At 38.4% G+C, this 18,919-nt stretch overlaps 2 protein-coding genes across 2 annotated transcripts; both read right to left on the bottom strand.

Annotated features, from left to right (window-relative positions):
* Positions 1-480: 480 nt before the first annotated feature.
* On the bottom strand, positions 481-1,965 carry brk1 (BRICK1 subunit of SCAR/WAVE actin nucleating complex). Its single transcript, XM_026166373.1, has 3 exons — positions 1,645-1,965; positions 1,110-1,192; positions 481-1,011 (listed from the first exon to the last, which is right to left on the bottom strand). Exons 1-3 carry the CDS (start codon positions 1,760-1,762, stop codon positions 985-987), a joined length of 228 nt encoding a protein of 75 aa, XP_026022158.1. The 5' UTR covers positions 1,763-1,965; the 3' UTR covers positions 481-984.
* A 783-nt stretch (positions 1,966-2,748) lies between these two features.
* Positions 2,749-4,519, bottom strand: gpx1a (glutathione peroxidase 1a). The gene is made up of 2 exons (XM_026167500.1): positions 4,173-4,519; positions 2,749-3,430 (listed from the first exon to the last, which is right to left on the bottom strand). Exons 1-2 carry the CDS (start codon positions 4,395-4,397, stop codon positions 3,080-3,082), a joined length of 576 nt encoding a protein of 191 aa, XP_026023285.1. The 5' UTR covers positions 4,398-4,519; the 3' UTR covers positions 2,749-3,079.
* Between the last annotated feature and the right edge of the window lie 14,400 nt (positions 4,520-18,919).

Below are 18,919 nucleotides of genomic sequence, written 5' to 3'. Positions count from 1 at the left end.
TTGGCTGTTTTCGTTACATTTTCGTAATAGCAGTATATGGATGCGTTCTGAAAGCGCTTAATCCCGCTGCTGTTAGAATTTCCCTGCAGGTTTTTCATGGAATTGAAAATTGTTAATGTTCTACTGGACACATAATTAAGTTACCGTCATGCTATAACCACGCTTTTTATTTTTAACACACGCTATTAATAATTCAATTCAACCAGAATGCACATTACTCTTTATGCAAGTATGATTTATTATTCATAAAACATTTGTTACACATTAATGCCATTGCAATGAATTCTTCTAACTGTACCAAAACCTGCATACAATAGCAATCTGACCCATTTAATATGTTGTTTCATGTCAAGCTCTAGTCTATATACACTACAAGTTTGTATAAACATTGTGTGTCTGTCCGATTACATAATAGTCATAACTAGACCCATCTTCAACATAGCAACATAACTGTTGAAAAAAAGTTAAGTTCAGCTACAATGTTATTTAAGGTAATTTATTACAGTAGTTAAATTCAGAAACATCACCAAACACTTTGCTGTACAAGGAGGCCCTTATTACATGTAAGTACACAATAATAGTTCATCTTGGCACAGGCAAATGTTCCTCTTTTGATACAGCTTTCATTTGGAAGTGACACTGTACACAACACAGATGGTCAAACTGCAGTGATACAAAATTTATAAATCATAATTGTGCTCCAGACTTATTTTAAACCAATACTAGTGGAGCTTAGTTTTGTTTTGTAATAGAATATAATGATGCTTGAATCAATGGTAGCCAAGTTAGACACACATCTTCTGTACAAATGCACCATGAGATAAAATAACACAAAATCCAGCCATATAATATATTTAAAAAAAAAAAAAAAAAAGGTCCACATCGTCCAAAAATAGGAGGGTGGAGTCCATCACACTTAGTCCAAAACTTCAGGGTGAGAGATGGCAGGTAGGTTGGGGGTGTTATGAGTTTCAATGGCCACTTCTAGGTCAGGGTTTCTCCTTTTGTCACCTACAATAAGAGACATGTTTATGTAACGGGTATGGTTACTTGACAAAAAGACAAAGTCAAACAAAGAAATAAAGGCACTTTACATCCAGTTAACTTACCCTTGCCTCAATGTATTCAATCCTCCTCTCCAGCGCTGTCAGCTTCTCGTTGAGTGTGGCCAAACGAGATCGACACGACATGTCTGATGGAGAATTAAAAAACAAACAAACAAACTAGAACGTTTAGAGGTTACCACGACGAAGCATGACATTGTCATCAATTTTTCAATAGCTGCTTAACAAAGATGCACACCGTCATTTTGGGTTAAAAAGGTTTAAAGGGCACATCCGCATACATATTGCCCGACAACACTAGCATTAGCGGTTACGGCAGCCTGCTAATGCTTTCCTATCGTCTGTCGCATCTGGTATATTAATAAATTCATTAATACGACCGACTCTTAAAGGACAGCTAGTTGGAGCAAAATGTAAGCCGATTCCTCTTCAAAATGTCACAATCCTCCTCCAAAACAAAAACAAGCTAACAGCTAACAGCCTCGCTAACTGCTAGCTGGGAGTGGCCATTGAAAACATCAACATCAATGCTAACAGCTGGCTGAACTAGCTAACTTCAGCTAGTTTGTTAAAAGCTTACCAAACGAGTTAAGAAAGTCGGCGATCTTCTTGATGCTGCTCGTAATTACTTCTATGTACTCTCGATTCGCCCAGTCTTGGTGAATCTCTCTTTGCACTGGATCTTCCTGGCCAGCCATGTTGGACGAGTTGCAGTATCCCTCTGCTTTCACCCAGGAAGTACCGGAAAGTGTTGCGTCGATGTGAAAATATTATACAACACTTTTTTCCCCCATGAAGATTCTATTTACCGAAATTTCCTAAGTTTCCTGCATACATTTCTGAAGGATATTTGTGTGTATTTTATAGAAATGAGCACAACACAATTTTTCTTTCGGTTGCTACCTTTAGGGGTCGCCACAGCGGGTCACCTACTTCCATCTCACTCTATCCCTAACATCCTTTTCTGTCACACCAACCCTTTGTATGTCCTCCTTCGCTTCATCCGTGAAGCTCCTCTGAGGATTTCATCTTCTCCTCCTGCCTGGCAGTTTCATATTCAACATCATTTGTTTGATATATCCACTATGTGTCCTCTGAACATGTCAATAGCACCTCAGAGTTGCTTTTCTAACGTTTCCTCTAAACTGCTGAAACTGAGCTGTTCCTATGATGGTACTTATTTCTAATCCAGCTCATCACTCCCAATGAAAATCTTAGCATCTTCAAGTCTGCCACCTTCAGCTCAGCCTCCTTTTGTTTTTGGAGTTCCACCATGTCCAAACTATACTAGGTCTCAATACTGTCTTGTAGTGAGAACTTTCCTTTCACTTTTGTTGCTATTTTTTGGTCACAATTCATCCCTGACATTCATCTCTACTCACTCCACCCTGCTTGCACTCTCTTCTTCACCTCTCTCGTGCACTGTCCATAGTTTTGGATGGTTGAACCCAGGTATTAAAACTCATCCACCTTCACTACCTCTCATTGCATCTTCAGTCTTGTTTTCATCTCATTCTGTCTTGCTTCTACTTTTATTCCTCTTCTCTCAAGCGCATACCTCTCCCTGCTCCCTACTGTCACTACAGAGCACAATGCCTCATCTGAACATCGCAGTCCACAAAGCCTGATGTAAACCATCTACCTGTCCATTACCATTGCAAATAAGAAATGAGCACAACACAAGTATTATAATAACATTTATTTCTTCTTTTAAGTCAAGGAAGTGAAAATATTTGCGATCTTATTAAAGACATTCACAATGGTCGTCAAACTTTTACATTTTTATCAGAAACCCCTCCACAAAAACATTTAAAGGAGTGTCGTCATTGAGTTAAAAGGCTGAACAATCCAGTAGTGGATGTCATTTAAAATATCACAAACAAACCCAGGCCTGCTACAACATTTTTGGAACTTGAGATCTGAAAGCATGACAAATTATCCTAATATGTGTATGTGCTGACTGATCTTTCTGAACTGTTATGTTTTAAATCACCCATAAAATTTCCCAGCACACTTTATTTGAGTCTCTTAAGTAGCTCTTTAATATCTGCCTTGATGTCACTTGTCAGGAAATTTCTGCTGTAGCGCTTGTAGGGTTCCCCATCAGGACCAACCAGGAACTTCTCAAAGTTCCAGGATACGTCATTCCTACACACTGGACTCCAAATGATGTACTTTGGATCATTCATGAGACCCAGGGCATCATCGCAGGGGAATGGAAGTTTTTCCTTCAGATAGACAAACAAGGGGTGGGCATCCTTTCCGTTCACATCCACCTTCTCGAGGAGCTGGAACTTTGGTTCAAAGCCATTCCCTGGACGGACATACTTCAGAGATCTTAGGATTTCATCGTTCTTGCAGTTCTCCTGTTGCACCAAAACACAAGCACTGTTAGATAGATGTAGACATTAAAGTGGGGTTTCAATTTAACAAGCTAAATAAGAGGAATTGTAGTGTAACCTACATTTCCTCTAGAGTACTTAGGTGCACTATAGAGGCAGGTGTATTTGTATTTGAGATTTATTCGCTAATTTATACTTTGTATTGTATTTTTCTGGTTCATGACATTTTAGCAGTAAATAATCGTGCTTATGAACCTGATAAATGTATCCGACAGATATGGTATTTGGACAGATTCATATTTACCATAGAACATCTTTGACAATTTAGGATATTAGAAAATAATGCGCTGTATTATATATAAAAATCAATACCAGGAGCTTATAAATATTATAAATATGCAAGCTAAAATGTTGCTTTGACACTGATAATTTGCTAATATTTTAGTAACAATCAGAATACTTTTAATAAGACACTTCATGTAATATATTACTTTTTTAAAATATGACACTTCACATGTATTTGAACACTTACGGCCCACTTTAGTTGAAGTAAAAGATTCCTAAAGTTAAAACTGTTTCATTTCAGACTGATAACACACACGCATGTCTGTAAACTTGTGTTACTAAAATACGGACGGCTCTTAGGTCATATTTCTCACATGTCAAGAATAAGGAAGCTAGGCCTGGATTTGGCTAGTCCGGAGTTTCGGTCACCTCATAAACATTACTCTCTCTCTCTCAAGTAAAAAACAAACACGCTTTGTACCTGATGTCCAAACTGATTGCAGGGTACACCCAAAATAACGAGACCTTCGGCGGAGTAGCGAGAATGAAGCTCGTTCATTTGAGTGTAGTCCCTGGTTGTCGTTCCTCAGAGAGACGCCACATTTTCAATAAGTACAACTTTGTCCTTTAGTGCAGAGAAACGGAGAGTTTCTCCAGACAACAGCTTAGCTGTCAGGTCGTAAAACCTTTTCAAATGGCCAGCCATTGTTAAAAAAATCCAGATGATTTAGATTTCTGAAACCGTGAACTCGGATTAAAAACCTTTTCCTTATCACGTTTCAAATGTGCTCCAAGTCCAGCCCTCGCTTTTATTCTTAGGGCGGGACAAGTAGCTTATCTAACAACACCCCTCAGTGCAAATGCAAATTATTATTATTATTATTTGTATTATTATTATTAGTAGTATTATTTTATTATCGTTTTGCAGAAAGACGTAAAGCATTTAATTTTCACCTGCTATCGAAATCTCTCTCTATTTGTTTTAAATGTATTTCTTTATAGATACTGATCTATAAAGATAAAGTTGCACAAGAATTTAACAAATGTGGTAATCCAGTATGGTAATTATCATTGTTTCTAACCACTTGAGGAAGTCACTGACGTCTAAATCTCCAATCAAAATAAGTAAAGAAAAATGACATAATAGTTTTTACTTAGCAAATATTTATTAAATGACCACTGCCAATTTTGATATTGGACACGTACACAAACCTACACAACCGAAACTGCAGAAACTCTGTTAGCAAAACGTATTTCACATCGGTATGTCTTAAGAGATTTACAGTTTGTTTACAACAATCCCCCCTTTTTGTGTGCATGAATGGTACTTTCCAGGAAGTCACAGGAAGTGAATTTATTTATTGCTTAGTGAAATGACTTGAGAACTAATGACTGGAGAAGTGGAAAACACACAAACCATGCTGTTAAACATGGTGGCTTTTTTAAAAATAAGAGCCATAGCTGTGTTCACTTATGGCTCCCCCTGTGGGTAAACAATCATGTCAGACTATATGAATGTGTGTGTGGTCAGTATCCTGATATCCTGCTATCCGTTACATCTTGTATTCGGGAATCTGCTCAGAAGTTACTGTGATAACTGGCCATCAGCCAACAAGAAAGAAAGATTACACCCGCCTGCAAGTTCATACGAGGACCTCGTCGAGCTTTTTGGGGATTCGAAAAGGACTGGATCACAGCTTCCACTTTTTGGAGTGTTTTATATTGACAGTACTAAGGTAAATAATAATTAAATAAAAGGTCAAACATCTGGTAGACACAATTTTTTAGTATAGCATATCTATTAGCAATAATATAAAGTCTGTTTTCTGTAATGTCTAAATTATTATTATTATTATTTTGTTAATATTTTAAAAGATATTAACCTAAAAATCAGGTATATGTTTACGTAAAAAAAATCTAAACAAGGCTGTGCAGTTGACCGCTAGATGGCGATGTTGCCATTCTCTTAAAATGGCATTAGACGACGAGTACCCTACTTTTCACCAGGTATAAGTAGACAACTTATGATGAGATTTATCATATTAATCCAGCTACATTGTTACTTCAACAACACATAGCCATGTCTACTTATCCTGTAGACATATTCTGTGTTTTTTAGCTGCCCAACGCTTTGCAAGACTCTTGGGACTGACTGATTTTTGTGTTTTCCCTTGAGCATTGTCATGGCACATCTGGTCAGGGTGTGGTGTGCTTTGTGGATTCAGATGTCATGGAATGTAATCCAAGTGCATTACTGGATAGCTGACTTGATACAGTCTGAAAACAGAGCTAAATGTAGGGTTTGTAGTATTTCTACTATTCATCAAGGGAAAAGTTCAATGAATAAAGGACAAATGAAAACACTAAAATGAATTAATTAGCTAAAAGTAATGTTAGAAAAATAAACGTGACAAAATCGTTGCTCTAGTCTATCTGAAGGGAGTTGAGACTTCGCGGAGTCTTCAATAAAATGAGGTGCTTTAGAAGGCCTGTTTAGCCTTAAAAAAAAAAAAGAAAAAGGAAAAAACATCCTTACCACTGAGACGAGAACAAAGAATCTTAGCCTTCTGTTGCTGCCTGTAAGGAAAATGGAAATACTAGGATGGCGGAAATTGATATTATCCTAATTTATTTAATTATTTCAGTAGCTTGATAGTAATGTGATTTGGTTCTATCTTTAATTGTAATTATTTATTCTTATTTTGATCTTAAGAAAAAAATATGCATCAGTTCATCCACTCATCCACCTAGCCCTCTATCCATTAAACCTGCCAAGTCATCACTGATGTCAGATTAATGTCCTTCTGGAGCCCCTTTTTAAATGTGCACACTACATCAGATGTTCTGTGAGCCAGTACGACCAACTTCAATCAAAGGTCAGACTACTAAACCTATAGAACTGTTACTGAAGCTGTAGCTATCTGCTTTATTGTCACTCAAGTGCTTCTAACAGCACAATCAGTCATTTGGCTCTTAGTGAGATGTCTGTGTATGTTCCCAGTTGATCCCTTTGTGAACTCATCTTTCCTCAAATATCCTATAAACAGCAGGAAATAATTTCTGCTGGATCTGTTTTCATGATACTTAATACTGCACCCTCTCTTGGGTCTCCGAAATCTTTTTCCCACATTTCAAAGCAAGTCCAGCTGAGCTGTGTTTGTACTGGGCTCTACCAAAACAGTGTAACAAGGAGTAGCACCTTGAAATGGTTAGTCAGAAGTTATTGCACTGCTACAGTGCTGGGAGTTGGGAGGTTCTGGTAACATTAGCGCAAAACAAAGGGCTGAGAGAACTAATATTTGAAATGCGGGTCAACAGTTCATCACGTAAAGAATGAAAACTACTCATGCTCACATTCACACCTACAGCCAATTTAGAGCAACCTGCAACATTTGTGTAATTCTCTGTGTCTGAAATTTAGTTATGTTGATTGTTTATGGAGCTAACTGAACCTTACTGACTTTAAGTGCATAAACCCTATCATAGCTTCATGCACACCAACCTGATGGAATTTAACTAGAGTTTAGCAATGAACTTTTCCCATCTCCGGTTCAAACTCCTTTTGTTTTGCTCATCCTCTTTTTCCCAAGCCATCAATTAGGCTAGCAGTGGGTCCTACTTCCTCTGCACAGTCACAGCCAAGTCCTGATCTAAGCTAAAATAATTGGCGTAATGATCTCAGCTCATTAGCGTCCAGGCCTCAGGATGTCATTCAGTCCCTGCATCAGGAGCTCCAGAGAGTGCTCTCAGATAGGAGGACTGGTACTTTGTGTCTGAATAGTAAGACACTGTCCACTGATATTTGCTGTGGGAAGGATTTTCAAAAGTGCAGCTGAGAGAGGATAAGTGTCAGCATGGCTAGTCTCATCCTCTGTTCTCTCGTTTTTCTCACTTTTACCTCCTTTAATCACAGCCTCTGGAGAAACAAAAGACCTCAACGAGAACTTGAGTTGGTCCTGAAATGGTTGCCATGGATACAGGGCTGGAGCAGCTCTGTCTGTTCCTCCAAATGGCTAACACATATTCTGGGCCGCACTTGCTAAATCCTCCTTCTGCACTAACCTCTTCACAGTTTCAAGGCCAGGGGCATTTTTCTGACCCAGTGTGCCCACTTCACCGCCCTCCCACCTTCACATCCAAAAAATGTGTGAGAGAGAGAACTGAGGGTAGATTGTATAGTTTTCCTGTCCAATTTGATATTCCAAATGACAAAGTGGTTCTGGAGATGTAGATTGTGTAAAAAAGAAAGTGATGGATGATAAGTGAGCTTGCAGTGAAATGGCACATGTGTCTGCCCATCTCTAGGGACCATATTAGTGTTACAATATGATGAAAGCAGTGAGAAAGGGAGCTTGAGAGGCGACTGGCCAGGAAATGTGTATCAGTTCAAAAATTGGTCTTTGTGATAAATGCTGAAATCGCTCCACCGCTTCCCCCTTCGACAAGTCATAGTACAACATTTAAAATGTAAGCCTTCCTGAATTTGAGTGTGGATCGTTAACATTTTGTATGCTGGTGGAGAAACTACCCTTTTTACGCTACTTTCCCTGCTCCCTCGCCAAAACCAGTGAAGCTGATGCGAAGCAGAGACACAACAAGTTGTGATTGCGTGAGCTGGATTTCGGAACTTTTTGCTTCAGATGAACTGTCAGTATATTGAAGAAACATCAAAAGACAGCACACTTGTGTACTGATGAGTGCAGAGGGGCAAAACAAAGGCTGTGTACAGAGGCTTGTGCTTTTTGCAGTGATTCTTTGTTCTGGACTCCCTAGTTGGAGTCCTGTGATGGTTAATAAATCCACTTGGCTAAGGCTCCCCACTGTGAAATTTCAAAGCAGCGAAAGTGTCAAAAATAGCCTTCTGCGTAGAGTCCCCCAGTTGTGCTTTTGCTGTTAACAATTATATCAATCAAGCAATTAACTGGTCATTTTCAATCCATCTGATTTTTAAGCATTTGCCATGTTGTCATTTAATTCTGACAGCTTCAGTGAAAGCAGCCACTATTATATTTTGAACTGGTGAATACACGGTTTGTGGACATTTGATAGAGAATTTGACTCTTATAATCTTCACTGAGTATCCAGTGCTTGGTGAGGTTTATCAATCATAAAATAATGAAGGGATATTAATAGTAATATGATGTTTGCTAATAGTACATGTACATCAACGCCATTAAAAAAGACAAGAGCCCAAATCTTAAAAGCTTGATATTTATTTCACCAGAATTCTTTGTACAGAGCTCTTCTGTTTATGCATCAATAAAACAAAATGGCAAGAGAATATAATGCATGTAGCAGGCTTGACAAGCTGCCCCAAATCAGAAAAACTTTGTGTGTATTTCCCAAAAACACTAAGGCACAAACGGAACCAACAATATTTCTGTTTTGGTCTGTTTTCAGAAGAGAACATTTATATAACAAAACATAGCAATTGCTGAATAATCACCATTCAATAAAGCACATTAAATAGTATAATTTTAATTATTCAGTGTGTAATTTTGGATAATAAGTTCATAAGTGCTATTGTTTTGGGGTAAAAACTCATAGACCATATCATGCCAGGTCTTCCATTAGATTCCTTAATGGCAATAATTTATATTCAGGTATATATATTTGCTATCAACTAGTTTGTTTTTTAATCATGCTAATAAAAATGTTGGCCTTTTTAAATAGTAATTAAATCAATATATTCTACTTCTGTTGGCCATTTGCAAAGTATTTTACCTCATTAATCTCTAAATCACATAATTTTGACAGTAAAGAAAGAGGTCGTTGAGCAAGACCACACTTTAACTGTGTGTAACAAAATTTCAACTAATGCAGGACTTTCAAGGCAAACGCTGATACTGATATTTGTTGATTTAAAATTTTGATATTGCAAAATATCAGTTGATATATATATACTTAAAAAAATTAGATACACAAAGAATAAAAAGATATCTGATGTGTAGTTGTCTATTTACTTCTTTCTTTACTGCTTGGCTCAACTGGCTCATGTGTTTGTGCTGTTTCAAACACATGTATTGCCAAAATGGAAGCTGCAGATTGCCCTGTACATATACGGTACAGATACTGATAGATTTACAAACAGCTAATACCAGTTGATAATGTAGGCCTGCTAATAAATCAGGTTCTAATGCAGAGGAGCATTTTTTTTATTTTGACAAATAAAGTTAGTCAACATATTACACAGAATGCCATAACAACAAAACAAGGAGTGACACTGAACAACAATATACAACAGACAGACCAAGTGGGTATGTAAGAAATGACGGACAAGTACAGTAGTAAAGTACAGTACTTTAGATGAACTCTTTATAAATCACAACATAAACCTCTTTTTAACTAAGATCTTGGATGTAACTGTTTTAAAGTTGTTTGTTGCAGTTGACAGGAGCACTTTATTGTTATTCTTTTGTGTCTATGTTTTTTTTTTGGCTGTTATAATAGAATAAACAAAATATTGTTCAAAATATACATTTAATACATGTGAGTGTGCTGACAAAATTTCTACTTACTACAAATAAAAATGAATCTGGCGTTTCATAAGACCCAAAAGATGACTCAATACCATGGTCATAGTGTTATATAATTCCTTTATTACTTGTTAAAAACTGGTCCAACCTTTTTTCACTGGCTTTTACCAAAAAACGTCAGAAATGTATATGCACTTTGCTCTGTTTTTCTTTTTTTTATGTTTGTGTATTTATTTTAAAGTTTAAATAAAGTTTTTATTAATTAGCCTCTGTAATGCACTGTGAATACCCTGAACGTAAAACTTATACCTATTGCTGTCCTGTATTTAGAAGCAGAGGAGAAAAAAGCCTTCTAATACATGCTGACAGTGCTTGAAGTAAAACATTGATAGGTTTATGAACAAATTGGACGATTCCAGCTTATTTATTACATCAGCCATCAGTGGTGCACAGCTCAGCACAGCAGGAAGAAAGTCTTGGTTCTCCCAGGAGTATTCATTTGTAAAGAGTGTCTCCCTTTTCCTCTTTTTTTAATGGGCACCGGGGTGCTCAAGATGGAAGAAAGAGCGATAATTGCTGTGCTGCCAAATGCTCCAATTAGAGCTCAGATTAATGAGCATATTTTCTGTTTAACTTTGGCACCTGGCTAACATCTCCAGATTTTTTGTTTAAGTATATTATGCAGAACTATTACCATTGCCTTGCTTTACACATCCTTGTTTTTGTGAGTCCTCAGTATGTAGAGGTTATTACATTGGAAATGTTGGTGGTAGGGGGCAATTTAGAGTTTGGATTTCAGTTTTCTGCAAATTTGAGTGGCATGAAACAAGATGATGCACAATAGTGCAATGTTCTTTCGTGCCGTGAGATTTTGCACAAAAGCGCTACACTAATTAACATTATGGATTACTCCAAAATAGCCAAATGACAGTTGTTTTGACAGCATTTATCTCTATGTCAGTGCTGCTGCTGTCAATTTGGAGGTTGTGAATAATTTGGGGAGTTGAGAACATCATAATGAGAAAGAGTTTGCTGATAAGACTAATGAATGAGGACCTCCTCCCTCTCATTTATTTATGAGTTTATCTTGTTTCTATGTTATATTTATTTATTTACACATCCTTATTTATTCAGTTTATTTGATACTTTAGATGGTTGGACCTCATTGCTGATATGCTGTCAGTCGTGTATTGAGAAAAAGAGAAAACGAGCCTGATGAGGAGGTTCAAAAGCACTATAAGGGATCTGGCTATAAAGTGTTTGCCTTTCCTGAAATAACATGTGCTACTACTTTGTTTCCCAACACGTCGGGCTGTAGCTTCTTGATACTAATAAGTCATTTCAGTTCATGAGGACTACATCAAGGTATTGTCCCTTTGTAGACTGTTATAAACTTACCATCCAATGAATTTTGGTATTTTTAGTGACAGATCAAAAAATAATAAATACTCTTTGAAATTAAATTCACTTGAAAATACCTCGTTTAGGAAAATGTCCCGATTATGTACTCGGCCCTGAAAATCTCAGAAATATGGTATCTAACCAGATTCTTACTCTGGATGGCATTTCCTTGGCCTCCAGTAACGCTGTGAGGAACCTTGGAGTCATTTTTGACCAGGATATGTCCTTCAACACACATATTAAACAAATATGTAAGACTGCTTTCTTCCATTTGCGCAACATCTCTAAAATTAGAAATATCCTGTCTCAGAGTGATGCTGAAAAACTAGTTCATGCATTTATAACTTCCAGGCTGGACTACTGCAATTCATTATTATCAGGATGTCCAAAAAACTAGCTGAAAAGCCTTCAGCTAATCCAAAATGCTGCAGCAAGAGTACTGACAGGGACTAGAAAGAGAGAGCAGATTTCTCCTGTTTTGGCTTCCCTTCATTGGCTTCCTGTTAAATCCAGAATTCAAAATCCTGCTCCTCACATACAAGGTCTTAAATAATCAGGCCCCATCTTATCTCAATGACCTTGTAGTACCATATCACCCTATTAGAGCACTTCGCTCTCGCACTGCAGGCCTACTTGTTGTTCCTAGAGTATTTAAAAGTAGAATGGGAGGGAGAGCCTTCAGTTTTCAGGCCCCTCTTCTGTGGAACCAGCTTCCAGTTTGGATTCAGGAGACAGACACTATCTCTTCTTTTAAGATTAGGCTTAAAACTTTCTTTTTTGCTAAAGCATATAGTTAGGGCTGGACCAGGTGACCCTGAATCCTCCCTTAGTTATGCTGCAATAGACGTAGGCTGCCGGGGATTCCCATGATGCATTGAGTTTTTCCTTTCCAGTCACCTTTCTCACTCACTATGTATTAACAGACCTCTCTGCATTGAATCATATCTGTTAATAACCTCTGTCTCTCTTCCACAGCATGTCTTTTATCCTGTCTTCCTTCTCTCACCCCAACCGGTCACAGCAGATGGCCCCGCCCCTCCCTGAGCCTGGTTCTGCAGGATGTTTCTTCCTGTTAAAAGGGAGTTTTTCCTTCCCACTGTCGCCCAAGTGCTGCTCAAAGGAGGTCATATGATTGTTGGGTTTTTCTCTGTACCTATGAAGCGCCTTGAGGCGACTTTTGTTGTGATTTGGTGCTATATAAATAAAATTGAATTGAATTGAATTATAAAATACGAAATCTAGAACACTTTGATTTAGGCACACTACATGCCATGTATTCATATATATGTAAGCACATGCCAAGAATCATCAACATCAAGCCAATCACGTACATTTGCTTTGAATCACAGCATCTCAGCTATGATTTTAATGATGCTTTAAGTGACTTTGGACTTGCCATAGTTGTTTGTGGGCTGGTCTGGGTATTAAAACACTGCTAATCTACTGGGATTTTCTTGCACAACCATGTCTAGGGTTCATAGAGATTGATGCAAAAAAGAACAATATATCTAGTGAGCAGCTTCTCTGGTTGAAAATGCCCTGTTCGTGCCAGAGGTCAAAGGAGACTGGTGAGACTGCTATTCCTGCCAGCAAATAACAGGAAAATGAACCCAATTCACACAGGTTCAATAAAATTGATCAATAGACGATTGGAAGAACTTTGCCTTTTTAGACAAGTCTTTGCTGCAACATTTGGATGGTGGAGTCAGAATTTGGTGTAAACAACATGAAAGCATATTTTCTTGGCAGTCTTTGAGGCCCTTAGTACCAGCTGAGCATTGTTTAAATGCCACAGCCTACTTGAGTGTTACTGCTGACCAATGAACATCCCTTTATCACCACCGTGTACCCATCTTCTAATGGCTGCTTCCAGCTGAATAACACACCCTGTCACAAGGCTGGGCTCTTTTCAAGAAACTGGTTTTCTTACTTAAATGGTCTCCAAAGTAACCAGTTCTTAATCCAAAAGAACACGTTTGGGATGCTGTGGAAGAGGAAATTCACATCATGGATGTGCAGCTGACAAATCTACAGCAATTTTGTGATGCTTTCATGTCAATATGGAAGGTCCACCATCTTGATGAATCTACACTGTTAGGAATTAAGGCAGTTTTGAAAATAGGATCAAAATAGGATCCAACTAGCAAGGTGTAACTAGCTGCTGGGGAATGAATGTCTTGTCCAAATTTTAAATATTTTCTGTATTTGTGATATTTGTGGAGTTTCTTTTAGAAAATGGCTGTACCAGTATTCCTATTTTAATTTCATGAACTCCCTAAAGGAAATGCATAAGTGTGTATAACAGAATGAATCACTGCTAAATCTGAGGTGGGCTTACGTCAGGCAGAGGCAAGTAAACGATCGGTATCTAACCCCATGTTCAACACATGCCCTTCTGAGTCATGCTCTGAGTTTTCAGGCAGATCTAAGGTAAAATATATTATGTAAAAAAACAAAAACATGATCAGATTTCCTTCCTGGCATCCCACAATTTATATGAAAGATGAACTTGGTGATAAAGTTGAAGACAGACAGAGAGAGAGAGAGAAACAATTTGGGGTTCTTCACACTTAATGATAAATGACTCCAGTGATAGCTGCTCAAGGGATTCTGTGAAGGTGAATCATTGTGACGAGCAGAGAGTTTTGTGAATATGGTTTAATTGTGAAGTGTACTAAAACAGGTGGCAACACCACAGGTTGTCTCAATAAATCTGTGTCCACTGGAGGAATGTGTTTGTGTGTCATGTCTGGCCGGCTCTACCATCTGCTTGGACGCTGTTTAAGCCTGGCTCTGCTCCAGTGGCACTTAGCCTATCTCAGAGGTCAGCTTACAGTCTGACTGCAGTTGTAATAGTATAGCTTCATATATTAGCTGTTTTTTGATAGTCTTTGAGGTGCTTGTGGTTTCCTATAATTTGGACACGTGTTTTTTTTAAATCTTAAAATAAAACAATACAGGATAAACTCAAATGGTCAATTTACTTACCTAGCTAAAATAATGGAGTCTTCTGATGTAAATCATAGGTTTACATCAAATTATCGTCTTTATGTTTTGGCACGAACTGTGCTGGAGAGCTGCTTATTTAATTCACTGGTCGTCTTGAAGTTTTAGTTTCTAATATGAAATACAACCACAGCCACACAGATATAATTTGGGTGGTTAAAGTGATAAATATGGCTTTCAACAGAATCAAATCATTTAGATATAGCAACCTTCACAAAGTCTGGCTTTATCACAGGACGTTGTACTTAAACTGCACAGATTCAGCTGTTGTGCTTAAATGAAAAAAGCAAAACAAAATATATGTATATTTAGAAATGTATTTATCTGTTATCCACTACTGGTTCTCTCAAATGTGTGCGTGTGTGTCTGTCTGTGTAGCCCCTGTGGCTATTATTGATGACTGAAAAATATTCTGTAAGTCCATATTGATCTTTTAGTGGTAGAAAGCAGACTTATAAGGCAGAATATAAAGTATATATACTGTGCATCTGTGTGTGTGTGTGTGTGTGTGTTGCCACCCCACATCCCCCAGACATCCCCCACAACCCCTGGCTTCCCCCCCCCCCCCCCCAGAGAGAGCGAAATCTGTCTTTAGAAGGTCAACTGTAAAGTCTGAATTTCTTTTTCTGCAGTTAAGAAAAACACCAGTAATTTTAAGCTATATAAAACAAATGTTATTTCACTATAATTTTTTTAAATAATTGTAGCTTTATCTGTGGGACATTTAATTCTACATGTTTGTAACTATAGCTTCAGAAAACTAGTACTTAAAATTTAATTAACACAAATAACATTGTCTGTTACTCGGTGGCTGCTTGTTGGAAATTTGCTTGCGGATTTTGCGGATTTTGGCTGTCTCTTTAACTGCTTTAGAGTATGAAGTTGTTTAAATATAGCTGTGTTTTCTCCAGTGTTAGTGTAACAGGAATGTTAGTTTCCTACAGACTCACATAACACTGTTAAAATGTAGGAAGGAGCAATATCACACAGTTGATATTTTATACCATCTGAAACATGTATGGTAATAACTGATGAACTTGAAACTAGGAGCTAAAATGTCGATAGAATATGGACTGTAAAGGGGCATCCACACAGGAAGCAATTCACCTGTCACTGTATCACCACCTGTTGATCGCTAGGCAAGGCAAGGCAAGTTTATTCGTATAGCACAATTCAACAACAAGGTGATTCAAAGTGCTTTACAGAGACATTAGAAACAAAAACAAATAAAAAGCATGATTTAAAATTGATTAAAACAAGCAAACAAACAAACTAATTAACAAACAAAACAGTATATAAAATCAAAACAGATAAAATCAGAACGATAGATAAAATCAGTAGTTAAATGTAAGTTTTGAAATTTAAGCTTAAAAGTGTGGATTTGGTGCTTTATTCAAATGCAGCTGAGAATAGGTGAGTCTTCAACCTGGATTTAAATAAACTGAGTGTTTCAGCTGATCTGAGGCTTTCTGGGAGTTTGTTCCAGATATAAGGAGCATAAAAGCTGAATGCAGCTTCTCCGTGTCTGGTTCTGACTCTAGGAACTGATAAAAAACCGGATCCAGATGACCTGAGGGATCTGGAAGGTTCATACTGGGTCAGGAGGTCACTGATGTATTTTGGCCCTACACCATTCAAAGCTTTATAGACCAGCATCAGAACTTTAAAGTCTATCCTCTGATGGACAGGCAGCCAGTGTAAAGACCTCACAGCTGGACTGATGTGGTCCACTTTTTTGGTCTTAGTGAGGACTCGAGCAGCAGAGTTCTGAATGAGCTGTAGTTGTCTGACTGATTTTTTAGGTAGACCTGTAAAGATGCTGTTACAGTAATCAAGCCTACTAAAGATGAATGCATGGACTAGTTTTTCCAGGTCCTGTTGAGACATCAGATCTTTTATCCTTGAAATATTCTTGAGGTGATAGTAAGCTGACTTTGTTATTGTCTTAATGTGTTTTTCTAAGTTTAGGTCTGCATCCATCACTACACCCAAATTTCTCGCCTGGTTTGTGGTTTTTAGATGTATAGATTGAAGTTCTCTGGTGACCTGTAATCGTTTATCTTTGGCGCCAAAGACTATTACCTCAGTTTTGTTTTTGTTTAGCTGGAGAAAATTGTGGTGCAACCAGTCATTAATTTCCTCAATGCATTTACCAAGAGCCTGTACAGGGCCTCGGTCTCCTGGTGACATTGTGATATATATTTGTGTGTCATCTGCATAGCTGTGGTAGTTTATTTTGTTGTTCTTTATAATCTGTGCCAGTGGGAGCATATAAATGTTAAACAGAAGGGGTCCCAAGATGGAACCTTGGGGAACTCCACATGTGATACTTGTCTGCTCAGATGTGAAGTTACCTATTGATACAAAGTATTTCCTGTTTTCTAAGTATGTTTTGAACCAGTTTAGTACAGTTCCTGAAAGACCTGTCCAGTTCTCCAGTCGTTTGAGTAATATGTTGTGGTCAACAGTATCAAATGCTGCACTGAGATCCAGTAAAACTAAGACTGACATTTTTCCACTGTCTGTATTCAGACATATGTCATTAAACACTTTGGTCAGAGCGGTTTCAGTGCTGTGGTTCTGTCTAAAACCTGACTGGAAGGCATCATAGTAGTTATTCTGTTTTAAGAAGTAACTGAGCTGTTGAGAAACTGCTTTTTCAATGATCTTACTTAAAAATGGGAGATTTGAGATCGGCCTGTAGTTGTTCATTTGTGTCTTGTCAAGATTGTCCTTTTTCAGTATAGGTTTTATTACAGCAGTTTTTAGTGATTCTGGAAACACACCTGATAATAAAGAAAAGTTGACGATCTGTAACAGGTCTGACTCTAAAGTCTTTGAGACCTTTTTGAAAAAACTTGTTGGCAGGACATTCTAGGATTTTGTTGCCTTGGTAACCATCATACCCTTGGGTTACCTTGGCAGTCATATATCAGTCAAGGGTGTATCTCTAGCTGTCTCACTGGAAGTAGCTTGAATTGATTGCCTGAAAGTTGAGAAAAGTTTAAAGGGCCCTTCATATGCAACACTATAGCACTGCTTCCTGAAACCCATTATTTACAATCTCCACAACAGTTGCCCATAGTGGACCTCATCACAGCCACAGAATCTGCCATACGGATTAATAAATTATCACAGACAGAAGCAGAGCAAATCAGGATGAAAGTCTCAGCCACGCTCTCCAGTGCCAAAGTCCCTCCATCCAACCTCACAATACAGGAAAAGAAGGCCGTCGCTTCCCTGAACAAGGACCACAACATCACTGTTTTACCAGCTGATAAGGGAAGATGCACCGTGGTCCTAAACACTACAGATTACCATACAAAGATCACTACTCTCCTCAGTGACAACAATACCTACGAAGCCCTAAAGCGAGACCCCACAAGCAGCTACAAAAAGAAAGTTATAGCTTGCCTTCAAGACTTTGAAAAGGACAAAATTATTGACCGCCTTACATATCACCGCCTTTACCCAGGGGATGCCATACCCTGCATCTATGGACTTCCTAAAATCCACAAGGAAGCTGTCCCACTCAGACCCATAGTCAGTAGCATAAACTCAGCCACTTATAACATTGCTAAACACCTTGCTACCATCCGTGCTCCTCTTGTGGGGAACACCCCACACCACATCAAGAACTCCACCGACTTCACCGACAAGGTCCAGAAACTTACCCTGGATCCAGATGAAACCATGGTGTCCTTTGATGTAGTCTCTCTCTTCACTTGCATACCCACCACGGAGGCCGTGGAGACTGTCAGAAAACGACTACAAGAAGACAGCTCCTTGGAGGACAGGACCAACTTCACACCCGATCAGATTTGAACACTGTTAGACCTCTGCCTCACCACTACATATTTCAAATACAACGAAGGCTTTTACAGACAAAAACATGGCTGTGCCATGGGCTTCCCCGTGTCACCTATTGTAGCCAACCTTTACATGGAGGAAGTGGAAAGGAAGGCTCTTGGTGTCATGATCCTGGGTCCTTTTGACCCAGCGTTTTGTGTTTTCTCTTCGCGATTTTGGTTCTGTTCTCTAATTGGTGTTTACCCTGTTCCCCCCGTGTGTTCCTGTTTTATTGTGAAGGTCTGCGTCTTATGTGAGTGTTTTCAGTTTGCCTCCCTGGTCTCGTCATGTTAATCACTCCCAGCTGTGTCTCCCACCTGTGTGTAATCTCCCTGTGTTCTGAGTGTATTTAAGTTGTATTTTCTGTCTTAGTAATCGCTGGTTCGTCTGTGTTGTTTCCCCTCGGTCTCCCTGCGTCTCCCCGTATGTATTTCTCCGGACCGCCCTGCATCCTCATTCTGGTTTGTCTTATTAGTTTACCCAGTTTAGGTTTCCG

The sequence above is a fragment of the Astatotilapia calliptera genome, chromosome 5, assembly GCF_900246225.1.
Source record: "Astatotilapia calliptera chromosome 5, fAstCal1.2, whole genome shotgun sequence".
Classification (NCBI taxonomy): Eukaryota; Metazoa; Chordata; class Actinopteri; order Cichliformes; family Cichlidae; genus Astatotilapia; species Astatotilapia calliptera.
This window is presented reverse-complemented; position numbering and strand designations above follow the sequence as displayed.